This window comes from Mustela putorius, unplaced genomic scaffold (assembly GCF_011764305.1).
Source record: "Mustela putorius furo isolate JIRA1106 unplaced genomic scaffold, ASM1176430v1.1 tig00000813_pilon_pilon_pilon, whole genome shotgun sequence".
Lineage (NCBI taxonomy): Eukaryota > Metazoa > Chordata > Mammalia > Carnivora > Mustelidae > Mustela > Mustela putorius.
Genome location: NW_025421485.1, coordinates 10,163,202 through 10,176,230, shown reverse-complemented (window position 1 = coordinate 10,176,230; position 13,029 = coordinate 10,163,202). Strand labels below are relative to the sequence as shown.

Sequence of the window (13,029 nt, the reverse complement as noted above, 5' to 3'; positions counted from 1 at the left end):
AACCATTAATTCCCAAGACCATACTGTTTTGATAATTACAGCTTTGTCATAGAGCTTGAAGTCCGGAATTGTGATCCCACCAACTTTGGTTTTCTGTTTAAACATTCCTCCTGCTACTTGGGGTCTTTCTGGTTCCATACAGATTTTAGGATTATTTGTTCCATTTATTTCAAAAAAGTTGATGGTATTTTGATACAGATTGCATTAAATGTGTAGATTGCTTTAGGTAGCATAGACATTTTCACAATATTTGTTCTTCCAACACATGAGCATGGAATATTTTCCATTTCTTTTTGTCTTCCTCAATTTCTTTCATGAGTACTTTATAGTTTCTGAGTATAGATTCTTTGCCTTTTTGGTCAGGTTTATTCCTAGGTATCTTATGGTTTTTGGTGCAACTGTAAATGGGATGGACTGCTTAATTTCTCTTTCTTCTGTCTTGCTGTTGGTGTATAGAAATGCAACTGATTTCTGTGCATTGATTTTATCCTGACATTTTACTGAACTCTTGTATGAGTTCTAGCAGTTTTGGAATGAAGTCTTTTGGGTTTTCCACTTAAACTATCGTATCATCTGCAAAGAGTAAGAATTCGAATTCTTCTTTGCCAATTCGGATGTCTTTTATTTCTTTTTGTTGTCTGATTGCTGAGGGTAGGAATTCTAGTACTATGTTGAATAGCAGTGGTGATAGGGAGAGTCCTGCTGTGTTCCTGACCTTAGGGGAAAAAGCTCTCAGTTTTTCCCCATTGAGAATGATATTTGTTGTGGATTTTTCATACATGGCTTTGATGATATTGAGGCATTTACTCTCTATCCCTATACTGTGAAGAATTTTTGATCAAGAAAGGATATTGCATTTTGTCAAATGCTTTTTCAATATCTGTTGAGAGTATCCTATGGTTCTGGTTCTTTGTTTTATTAATGTATTGTATCACATTGATTGATTTGCAGATATTGAACCAAACTTGCAACCGAGGAGTAAATCCCACTTGGTCATGGTAAATAACTCTTTTAATGTACTGTTGGATCCTACTGGCTAGAATTTTGGTGAGAATTTTTGCATGCATGCTCATCAGGGATATTGGTCTGTAATTATTCTTTTTAATGGGGTCTTTGGTTTTGGGATCAAGGTAATGCTGGCCATATAAAATGAATTTGGAAGTTTTCCTTCCACTTCTATTTTTTGGAACAGTTTCAGGAGAATAGGTATTAATTCTTCTTTAAATGTTTAGTAGAACTCCCCTGGGAAGTTGTCTGGCCCTGAGCTCTTGTTTGTTGGGAAACTTTTGATAACTCCCTTAATCTCCTTACTGGTTATGGGTCTGTTCAGGTTTTCTATTTCTTTCTGGTTCAGTTTTGGTAGTTTATACGTCTCTAGGAATGAATCCATTTCCTCCAGATTGTCAAATTGTATGATGTATAGTTGCTCATAATGTGTTCTTACAATGGCTTGTATTTCTTTGGGGTTGGTTGTGATCTCTCCCCTTTCATTCATGATTTTATTAATTTGGGTCCATTCTCTTCTTTTTGAGAAGTCTGGCCAGGGGTTTATCAATCTTATTAATTCTTTCAAAAAACCAGTTCCTAGTTTTGTTGATCTGTTGTACTGTCCTTTTGGTTTGTATTTCATGGATTTCTGCTCTTATCTTTATAATTTCTCATCTCCTGCTGGGTTTAGGCTTTCTTTGCTGTTCTTTCTCCAGCTCCTTTAGGTGTAGGTTTGGTTCTGTATTTGAGACCTTTCTTGTTTTTTGAGAAAGACTTGTATCACTATGTATTTTCCTTTCAGGGCCAGCTTTGCTGTGTCCCAAAGATTTCAAACAGTTGTGTTTTCATTTTCACTTGTTTCCATGATTAAAAAAAATTTATTTATTTGACAGAGATGACAAGTAGGCAGAGAGGCAGGCAGAGAGAGAGAGGAAGAGAAGCAGGCTGCCTACTGAGCAGACAGCCTGATGCAGGGCTCAATCCCAGGACCCTGGACCACGACCTGAGCTGAAGGCAGAGGCTTTAACCTACTGAGCCACCTAGGTGCCCCTGTTACATGATTTTTAAAAATTCTTTTAAATTTCCTGGTTGACCCATTCATTCTTTAGTAGGATGCTGTTTAGCCTCCAGGTAATTTGAGTTCTTTCCAACTTTCCTCTTGTGATTGTGTTCTAGCTTCAGAGCATTGTGGTCTGAAAATATGCAGGGAATGATCCCAGTCTTTTGGTACCAGTTGAGACCTGATTTGTGACCCAGGATGTGATCCATTCCGGAGAATGTTCCATGTGCACTAGAGAAGAATGTGTATTCTGTTGTTTTGGGATGGAATGTTCTGAAGATATCTGTGATGTCCATCTGGTCCAGAGTGTCATTTAAGCCTTTATTTCCTTGTTGACCTTTTGCTTAGATGATCTCTCCATTTCAGTGAGGGGGGGGCGGTGTTAAAGTACCCTACTATTATTGTATTATTATTAATGTGCTTCTTTGATTTTGTTATTAGTTGGCTTATAGAATTGGCTGCTCCCATGTTAGGGGCATTGGTATTTAAAATTTTAGGTCTTCTTGTTGGACAGACCCTTTAAGTATGATATGGTGTCCTTCCTCATCTCTTCTCAGTCTTTGGCTTAAAATATAATTTGTCTGATGTATGGATTGCCATCCCAGCCTTCTTTTGATGTCCATAACATGGTAAATTGTTTTCTACCCCCTCACTTTAAATTTGGAGGTGTCTTTGGGTCTAAAATGAGTTTCTTGTAGACAGCATGTTGATGGGTTTTCTTTTTTTAATCCACTTTGATACCCTTTGTCTTTTGATTGGGGCTTTTAGCCCATTTACATTTAGGGTAACTATTGAAAGATATGAATTCGGTGCCATTGTATTGCCTGGAAGGTCACTATTACTGTATATTGTCTCATTTCCTTTCTGGTTTGTTCCTTTTAGGCTCTCTCTTTACTTAGAGGACCTCTTTCAATATTTCCTGTAGGGATGGTTTGGTGTTTGCAAATTCTTTCAGTTTTTGTTTGTCCTGGAAGCTTTTTATCTCTCCTTCTATTTTCAATGACAGCCTAGTTGGGTATAGCATTTTTGGTTACATTTTTAAAAAAAATTTAGTTCTCTGCATATTATATATTATGCCTGTCCTTTCTGGCCTGCCAGGTCTCTGTGGATAGGTCTGCTGCCAGTCTAATATTTCTACCATTGTATGTTACAGAATTCTTGTCCCAAGATGCCTTCAGGATTTTCTCTTTGTCACTAGGACTTGTAAGTTTTACAACTAGATTACAGGATGTGGACCTATTATTGATTTTGAGTGAGGTTCTCTGTGCCTCCTGGATATTGATGTTTGTTCCCTTTGCCATATTAGGGAAATTCTCTATTATAATTTGTTTCCATATACCTTCTTCTCCCTCTCTCTTTCTTCTTCTTCTGGGATCCCAATTATTCTAATATTTTTTCATATATGATATTACTTATCTCTGAATATTCCCCTTGTGGTCCAGTAGTTGTTTGCTTCTCTTTTGCTCAACTGCTTTGTTCTCAGTCATTTGGCCTTCTATATCACTAATTCTCTCTTCTTCCTCATTTATCCTAGCAGTAAGAGCCTCCATTTTTTATTGTACCTCAGTAATAGCTTTTTTAAAATTTCAGTTTTGTTAGATTTTAGTTCTTTTATTTCTCCAGAAAGGGATTTTATTTTTCCAGAAAGGGTTTCTCTAATATCCTCCAAGGATATTAGATATCCTCCAAGCTCAAGCACCCACTCCTCAGTGCACCCTCAGAGAATAGGAGTTGATCCCTCCTATCTTCCTGGTCTCCGACCACACTCCGTGCTCACCTAGCCTGTGACTGAGTGTTTCTATCTCTGGTGCATGGCCCTGTTTAGACTGTCCAAACCCAGCAGGTTCCCACAGGGTGGTCCTGCACTTCTCCTTCTGCAGGAGGAAGGTGAATCTCATGCTTTTTTCAAGCCTAGCTAGCACCTTGGTTATCATAATTCTGAACTGTAGTTCTGACATATTACTATTATCTGTATTGATTAGGTCCCTAGCCATTGGTACTGTCTCTTTTTCTTTCTTTCTTTTTTTTTTTTTGAGGTGAGTTTTTCTGCCTTGTCATTTTATGCAGATAAGAATAGATGAATGAAAGAACAAAATACTAAAAGGGTGGCAAAGACCCCAGAAAAATATATGCTAACCAAATCACAAGAGACCAGGTACTGGGGGAAGAAGAAAGGGGGAAAAAAAGTAGGTTCATGCTTGCCACAGTCCCCACTGTTCCCTAAGACTGCCCTGGAAAGCATTGTCATTATTTGCCTGGCCTCTGTAAGCAGCTGGCTTGTGACTCTTGACTCAACTGAATACTTTGTAATTCTTTTTCCTTCCAGCTGCGAACTCTTTGTCAATCCTTCTCCGAATATTGCTAAAACTGTCAACAACAGCAACAATCTCAGATATATGATTTTTTAAATCAGGAAGAAATCTTAAAGGATATAAAATTAAAGTGTTTATTATCATGAGAAAGTACCTGTTCTATTTTTGAGGCATATGGAGGACTCTCTGAAAGTCCCCCACTGTCAAAATTTGTACTGGTGAGGCTCACATATGTGATATTCTGGTGACATTTCCCAGTGTTCATTTTTGGCAGAATGGGGATGGTGATGTAATTCTGTGTGATAGGAGGGGATGGTGCAGATGATGAGGAGCTAGATAGGGAGGGACTCTGCTTGGACTCTGGCCAGTTTTTGGGACTCTGGGTGAGCTCACTTCTGGGCTCTTTGGTGAGCTGGTAAATAAAGAGGTTGGAGTAGATGATCGATACTGTCCTTTTGGATTAATAAGGTTATAGGAGGGAAAGAGTGCCATTCAGGCAGTTTCCCATGGGTGTTGCCAATGGCAGCCAGTGTGGCATTGTCTTGAGATGACTTTGCCATTGACCTTGCTGTTGAGTGTCCATGTCCCATGTGCTGCTCTTTACTTTAGTTGAAGTTGTTGTGGATTTGCTTATGGGAATGCCAAAAAGGAGTCCTCTCTGAAAAGACTCTGAACTTCCATCTCAATATTTACCTTCTAACTAGGTTTTTCTTTCTTCTTTTGCAGTTATATTCATATAGAGCCCAGAAAACCTGCAAAGATGAGAAGGTTGAAGGAAGTAAGTGTTCACTGCTAATTACTAAAGTTGAGATAAATTGGGTGACCTGGGAAAACTTTGAATGTCAGCACTGAATGATACCACTTTTACTAAATCAGCGGTTTGTAGGCAATGCCTATAAGAGTGTGTTTCTCTTGAAGCCCGAATCTACTGTGCAAGCTTGTCATACTTGTCAAAGCACTTAAGTAACTAACACGATGGAAGTCAGTAAAAATACTCTAAGACCATGCCTAGGAAGATCGTCATCTTTGAGACACACTGTGCAATTATTTGTTGAAATATTTCACTTGTCTTTTGTTTTTGAGGATTTGAACAGATGGGTGTCAAGAAAAGCTATTTTAAGTTATATAACATTGAAGCTAATTATAATGCTAAATTTAAAGATTTGCCCCAAGTTCTTAACATTTTTGTGCTTGACAGACATTTGAAAGGTCTAGAGGGTGGAGCCTTCCATCACTATGTTCACATTACCTGACTCTTAGCAAAAAAAAGAAAAAAAAAAAAGAAAAAGAAAAAAAAAGAAAAAAAAAGAAAAAAGAAAGAAAAAAATCCATTTAATAAGTATAAAAGAAATCCTCCTTTTAAAATAAGCAACAGAAACTTCTAGGTTTTAAATAATATATCCTGTAGATATTTAGGTGGTAACATGATTTTTAATTTTTTTTTTTAAAACAGACTTGTCATTCTGTTGGGTATTTCAAAGGTGAGATGTTTGAGAGTATTTACTCCTTTAAGTGGTAGTTTTGGTATTCTTTCATTTTCTCTGTCATGAGCTGGCATGTAATTATTCTTAACACCTGGTCACCTGCTTCCCTCTTTCCAGAAGGGCAGAGAGTGGGGATGAGCAACAATTCTGAAAAGTTGCTCTCAAGTTTCAGTCCATGTGCATGCTTTATTTGGGTGACTTAAAAGATAGGGTATGATTATCACTAGTCATTATATTTTTAAGACAAGCAGGAAAGTTGCAGGTTATATTGTCAAACCCCCTCATTTTCTAGTCAAGGAGACTTTGACCAGAGAGGTTGAGTGACGTGCCAGATGTGAAGTCAGGATGCTAGAGTGGGGACTGGCATGCACTCACAGTCACGGGAGTATAGTCATCCCCGAAAGTTTTGTAATTTTTCTTTTTATTTTTTTCAGGTATTGAAAACATTTTTTATTTACTTTTAAAATTTCTTTTCAATGTTCCAGATTCCTTGTTTATGTACCACACCCAGTGCTCCATGCAATACATGCCTTCCATAATATCCACCACCAGGCTCACCCAATTTCCCACCCCCTTCCCTCCAAAACCCTCAGTTAGTTCCTCAGAGTCCACAGTCTCTCATGGTTCACCTCCCCCTCCACTTTCCCCCAACTCCCTTCTCTCCATCTCCCCATGTCCTCCGTGTTATTCCTTATGTTTCACAAATAAGCGAAACCATATGATAATTGACTCTCTCTGCTTGACCTATTTCACTCAGCATAATCTTTTCTAGTCCCATCCATTGTTGATACAGAAGTTGGGTATTCATCCTTTCTGATGGAGGCATCATACTCCATAGTGTATATGGACCACATCTTCCTTATCCATTCATCTGTTGAAGGGCATCTTGGCTGTTTCCACTGTTTGGCGACTGTGGCCATTGCTGCTATGAACATTGGGGTACAGATGGCCCTTCTTTTCACGACATCTGTATCTTTGGGATAATTACCCAGTAGTACAATTGCAGAGTCATAGGGAAGCTCTATTTTTAATTTCTTAAGGAATCTCTGCAATGTTTTTCAAAGTGGCTGCACCAACTTGCATTCCCACCAACAGTGTAAGAGGGTTTCCCTTTCTCTACATTCTCCCCAGCACATGTTGTTTACTGTTTTGTTAATTTTGGCCATTCTAACAGATGTAAGGTGGTATCTCAATGTAGTTTTGATTTGAATCTCCCTGAAGGCTAATGATGAAGAACATTTTTTCATATGTTTGTTAGCCATTTGTATGTCTTCATTGGAGAAGTGTCTGTTCATGTCTTCTGCCCATTTTTTGACATAAAACAGACATGTACACCAGTGGAACAGAGTAGAGAGCCCAAATATGGACCCTTAACTTTATGGTCAACTAATCTTTGACAAAGCAGGAAAAAATATACTGTGGAAAAAAGACAGTCTCTTCAATAAATGGTGCTGGGAAAATTGGACAGCTATGTGTAGAAAAATAAAACTTGACCATTCTCTCATACCATACATGAAGATAAACTCGAAATGGATAAAAGACCTCAACATGAGGTAGGAATCCATCAGAATCCTAAAGGAGAACATAGGCAGCAACTCTTCTACGTTGACCACAGCAACTTATTTCAAGATATATCTCCAAAGGCAAAGGAAACAAAAGTGAAAGTGAACTTTTAGGACTTCACTAAGATCAAAATCTTCTGCACAGCAAAAGAAACAGTTAACAAAACAAAGAGGTAACCCACAGAATGGGAGAAGATATTCACAAATGACAATACAGACAAGGAGCTGATATCCAAGATCTATAAAGAACTTCTCAAACTCAACACACACAGAACAGACAATCATATAAAAAAAGGGCAGAAGATATGAACAGACATTTCTCCAATGAAGACATGCAAATGGTTTTGTAATTTTTCTTAGAGTTTATGTTTTTTCATCTACAAAATCTGATTGTAAAGAGAGTCCTTATTGAGAAGAATGTCAGAAAGCTGTGCAGAAAAGCTCAGTGAACGAAATGGGCATCACCCATAGTCTTACCTCCCGAGGTCGGTGCTTTTTGACTTTGTCATGTCTGTTTCCAAGGGCTGTTCTGTGCTCTAGCCCCAAGCATGTATACATGGAAACACACACGTGTACAACACATGTGTACAGATGTGCTTATGTGTTTGCAGAAATGGGGTCCATCAGTACACACTCTTTCCCAATCTCCTTTTTATTTACTGTATGTTGTGACTGCTTTCTCATACAGTGACTGATCTTCTGCTACATGTTTTTAATGGCTGCGAGATATTCTGTCACGTGAACCTGTCTTAATTATCTGACCCACCCTATCAGCAGATCTTTAGGTAATTCTGCTTTTTCAATATTTTGACAGTGATGTAAAGGATCCCTTATATACATATTTGCTCAGAGTCGTGACTGTACATACAGAGGTGGAATTAGAGGCACAGTTGTAACTTCTTTAATATTTACATCAGGAGGTTTCTGAGAAGTTGTACTGCTTCTGTACACCCATAACTACCCTTGGCATTGAGCAGCATAGAGGGTGTGGCTGAGCGTGCTTGGTGCCCCCTGCCTTGGGCCCTCTCCTTTTGCGGAGGAAGTCCCTAAAAATGGATTGTTACTGTTGTTTGATGTGTAAGTGCCTGTCTGGGTGGGAGTATAGTGTGTTTGGGGACATGTATCTGTGCTATTGCCAACCCTGAATGAGCACAGCCAAGAGTCTTGACTGAAAGGGAAGATTTGATCCAGGAAATCTGTTCTCATGAGTGGACTGTAAGTGCAGCCTGAAATCAAGATCTGTGTCCTGCTGTCCCATACGAGGACAGAGCACCAGAGTCACAGAGCCGAGATTCGTGGGTCACGCTGGTGGGCAGCTCTCTTTCTTGCTGCCTGCACTGCTTACCTCACTACCTGTCTTACCCCTCTTTCATCATCTCTGATTACTTACTACTACTTTATGCACCATATCCTTCCTGCTTCATGGCTTTTGGGGCACATCCCCATAATTCTGGGTATAATAAAACAATGAGTAAAAGACCAGTCTTTTATGGACTATTTTAGCTGTTTATCTTATTCTAGGGATGGAAATATTTTGGTAAGGCATCCGATGGAAAAATGCATCTCCTGATTTAGAAGCAGTGCAGCAGGCAGGCCCTGTGGTGGTTCTCGGAATAACCTGCTCCAGCCCCCTCCTCTCAAAGTTGCCAAAACCACGTTGGACACCTGCTGAGGAATCCCCACAGCAGCTCCAATCACATTGGACACTGCCCTTCCCTTGCCCTCCAGCCCAGCCCTGGAAGAGCAGGGAGGAGGAGAAGGCTGAAGGCAGGCAAGATAAACATCATGCCCTCTGCCCACTGGGCTGGGTCAGGCCTATACGGGGGCAGAGGCTCTGCTCGTGATGTAGGATTCAGATCTAAATTAGAATTGGCAGGGCTTTTTCTGTGTCTGCTGGGATGATCTTGGGGATTTTTGCTTTTTGTTTGTTAATATTATGGATTACATTGATTTTTTTTTTCTTTTCTTCTTCTTTTAAAAAAAATTTTTTTTAAATTTATTTATTTTGAGCATAACAGTATCATTATTTTTGCACCACACCCAGTGCTGCATGCAATCCGTGCCCTCTATAATACCCACCACCTGGTTCCCCGACCTCCCACCCCCGCCCCTTCAAACCCCTCGGATTGTTTTTCAGAGCCCATAGTCTCTCATTATTCACCTCCCCTTCCAATTTACCCCAACCCCCTTCTCTCTAACTCCCCTTGTCCTCCATACTTTTTGTTATGCTCCTCAAATAAGTGAAACCATATGATAATTGACTCTCTCTGCTTGACTTATTTCACTCAGCATCATCTCCCCCAGTCCCACCCATGTTGCTACAAAAGTTGGGTATTCGTCCTTTCTGATGGAGGCATCATACTCCATAGTGTATATGGACCACATCTTCCTTATCCATTCATCCGTTGAAGGGCATCTTGGTTCTTTCCACAGTTTGGCGATGGTGGCCATTGCTGCTATGAACATTGGGGTACAGATGGCCCTTCTTTTCACTACATCTGTATCTTTGGGGTAAATACCCAGGAGTGCAATGGCAGGGTCATAGGATCTATAATGAACTCCTCAAACTCAACACACACAAAACAGACAATCATACCATATCAAAAAATGGGCAGGAGATAAGGACAGACACTTCTCCAATGAAGACATACAAATGGCTATCAGACACATGAAAAAATGTTCATCATCACTAGCCTTCAGGGAGATTCAAATTAAAACCACATTGAGATATCACCTTACAGCAGTTAGAATGGCCAAAATTAACAAGACAGGAAACAACATGTGTTGGAGAGGATGTGGAGAAAGGGGAACCCTCTTCCACTGTTGGTGGAATGCAAGTTGTTGCAGCCACTTTGGAGAACAGTGTGGAGATTCCTCAAGAAATTAAAAATAGAGCTTCTCTATGACCCTGCAATTGCACTCCTGGGGATTACATTGATTTTAAATTATTGTCCTTTTTATAAATTTTTAGATTTTATTTGCTAAAATTTTGTCTGGAATTTTTGCATCTGTGTTCATGGAGGGATGCTGTTATGCAGGTTTTTATTCTTTTAATTTATTTCTCTAATTTTGGTATCATTTCTTCCTTAAGTGTCTGGTAGAAGTTGCCAGGGGAACCCCCTGGACCTGGAGTTGTCTTTGTGGGAAGGTCTTTAACTACACATCCAGCTACCTTCCCAGCTATAGGGCTCCTCAGGTTGTCTGTTTCTTCTTGAGTGAACTTTGCTAGTTTGTGTCTTTTAATTTGTCCATTTCATTTCAGTTGTTGAAACTATCACAAGAAATCATTTATTTTTAATTTCTAAAAAAAGATTTATTTAGTCAAACAGAGAAATTCAATTATCATGTGGTTCCACTTAATTATGGAACATAAGGAATAGCACGGAGGACATTAGGAGACGGAAGGGAAAATGAAGGGGCGGGAAACGGAAGGGGAGATGAACCATGAGGGACTGTGGACTCCGGGAAACAAAGAGGGTTACAGAGGGGAGGGGCCTGGGGGAATGGGTGAGCCTAGTGGTGGGTATTAAGGAGGGCATGTACTGCATGGAGCACTGGGTGTTATATGCAAACAATGAATCGTGAAACACTACATCAAAAACTAATGATGTACTACTGCATGGTGTTTAACAGACTAAAAAAAGATTTATTTACCTATTTTAGAGAAAGTAAGTTCATGGGAGCTGGGGGAGAGGCAGAGAGCGGAAGAAGGGAAACATACTCCCTGCTAAGCAGGGAGCCCGACGCAGGGCTCGATCCCAGCACTGTGAGATCATGACCTGAGTCGAAACCTAGAATCAGGTGCTTAACTGAATGAGCCACCCAGGCTCCCCAGGAAGTCGTTTATAAAGTTCTCTGACCCAGTAACGTCTGTGGAACCCAGCAGTGTGACCTCCCTCATGCCTGCTGTTCCTGGGCATCTGTGTCTTTTCTCGTTTTCCCGATGGGACTGTGTAGTTTTGTTACTTTCACCAATCTTCGCCAAGAAACGACTTTTGGTTTTATTGGTTTTCTTGATTTCTTTGCTCTGTTTTCGGTTTCATGGGTTCTGCTTTGGACTTTCTTCTGTGTTGTTGGGGAGGGAGCGCCGCTCCTGTGTGGGGTGACTCTTCTGCCCCTTCGCTTTCGTCCCTTTCTCCTTAGGACACCCTTTCCCTGCGCTCCCCCGTGGCCCTTCCCTCCCAGGGCGCAGGCCTTCAGGGATGATTTCTGCTGTTTCGTCAGAGGAGGGAGCTAACTTCGGTTCTCTGTCATGTGATACATTTGCATTTTTGTCAGAGACACTGTGGACGCACCATCTTGGCCCAACGATGGAGATTTCCATTGCGGCCCGGGGCGGATGGGGGCGGCCAGCTTGGGCACGTGCTGGAATCCAGCAGGCAGCCTTGGCCCTCCTGCTTCGCCCTCCTGCCAGCTTCGCAGGGTGGACCTGCTTCTCCTAGCCTCCTCGTTGAAGCTGATGTGGGAAACTCTTCCCCTCCATCGGTCACCAAGTGTCAGTATCTTCATTATTTCTTTTAACTGCACAGTTTAAACGTGCGCACAGAGTGAATCGCCTCTGACCCCAGGCATCCTTGGGAAGTGTAAGTGTGCTGGCCTGTGCTCACCCGTTTTGGTCCCTTCTTTCTCTGCTTCTATCTGTATCTCCCTGTCCTCCACCCCCACAGTCTCACTCTTCTTTCTTTCTTCCTTTTGGGTGCTTTATCTGTGTGCCCTCGTTCGAGCTCTGCAGGGGTCACAGGCTGCGGACGCCAGGCCGGGACGAGTGGTTAGTCTCATGTGTTGCAGTTTCATTTTTACAAAAGGAGTCATTGGTTTGCTACATTTCTGCAGGCAATGGCACCGGGCGGGAGGGTGTGAAGGGGGTAACTCTCCACCCGCTGCCTTTCCGTCCTACATCACTGCTCCAGAAGGGCTGAGCTCTGCAGATTCCTGGGCATTTGGGGGAAAGAGTTAAGCTGTGTGCGTTTCTGTTTGTTTGTTTTGTTTTGTTCTGTTTTTGGACTCACAGGATCACAGAATGAAAGCCAAAGTGACTTTGGAGGTGGTCTAGCGTGACCTTTCCCTTACTGAGCAGAATGGGAAGCGGGGAGCCCACCGCACTTTCCGTAGGGTTTCTGTGATCAGTGGCGATTGTGTGTCTCTTTACAAAAGCATCTCTTCAGGCTCTAGGCTCGGCCCCCACCGTCAGGTGGTGCAGGGCCTCTCTGTTGATTTAGCGTGCACGGCCCCAGGCCCATGTTCCAGACCCTGATGAACGCCGTTCGCTCATGATGAGATTCCCACCTTGATGTGGCTACGTGACTCAGTCTTTTCTTGGTGCTAGACTCCTTGGTGCTACCCTTTTTGGTTTGATGTTTTGCATGGAAAAGGCTGTGAAGATGTTCACTGAGGGTAGTTGGAGGAGCTCGCTGAGGTGCAGAGAGGGGGGGCGCAGGAGGCCATGAGGCCGCCGCCGGCAGCAGCAGCAGCAGCAGCAGCTGCTCTCAGTCGAGCTCGGACCCTCCCTTTGCTGGGCCCCGCAGTGCATCATCTCGTCTCGTGCTGGGCACGCTGAGAACAGACCTTCGGAGACAGGCGCCACTTTCATCTGCGTTTTCGTCCACATCTGCCGCCTTCACCCA

General features: G+C 41.7%; 1 protein-coding gene across 2 annotated transcripts in view; it reads left to right on the top strand.

Annotated features, from left to right (window-relative positions):
• Positions 1–13,029, top strand: part of DCDC2C (doublecortin domain containing 2C) — an 88,244-nt gene that overhangs the window by 13,359 nt on the left and 61,856 nt on the right. For both annotated transcript variants that reach the window (XM_004745736.3, XM_004745737.3), the window contains exon 2: positions 5,086–5,137. In XM_004745736.3, the coding sequence (XP_004745793.3) occupies positions 5,086–5,137 (52 nt within the window). The remainder of the gene's footprint in view (positions 1–5,085; positions 5,138–13,029) is intronic.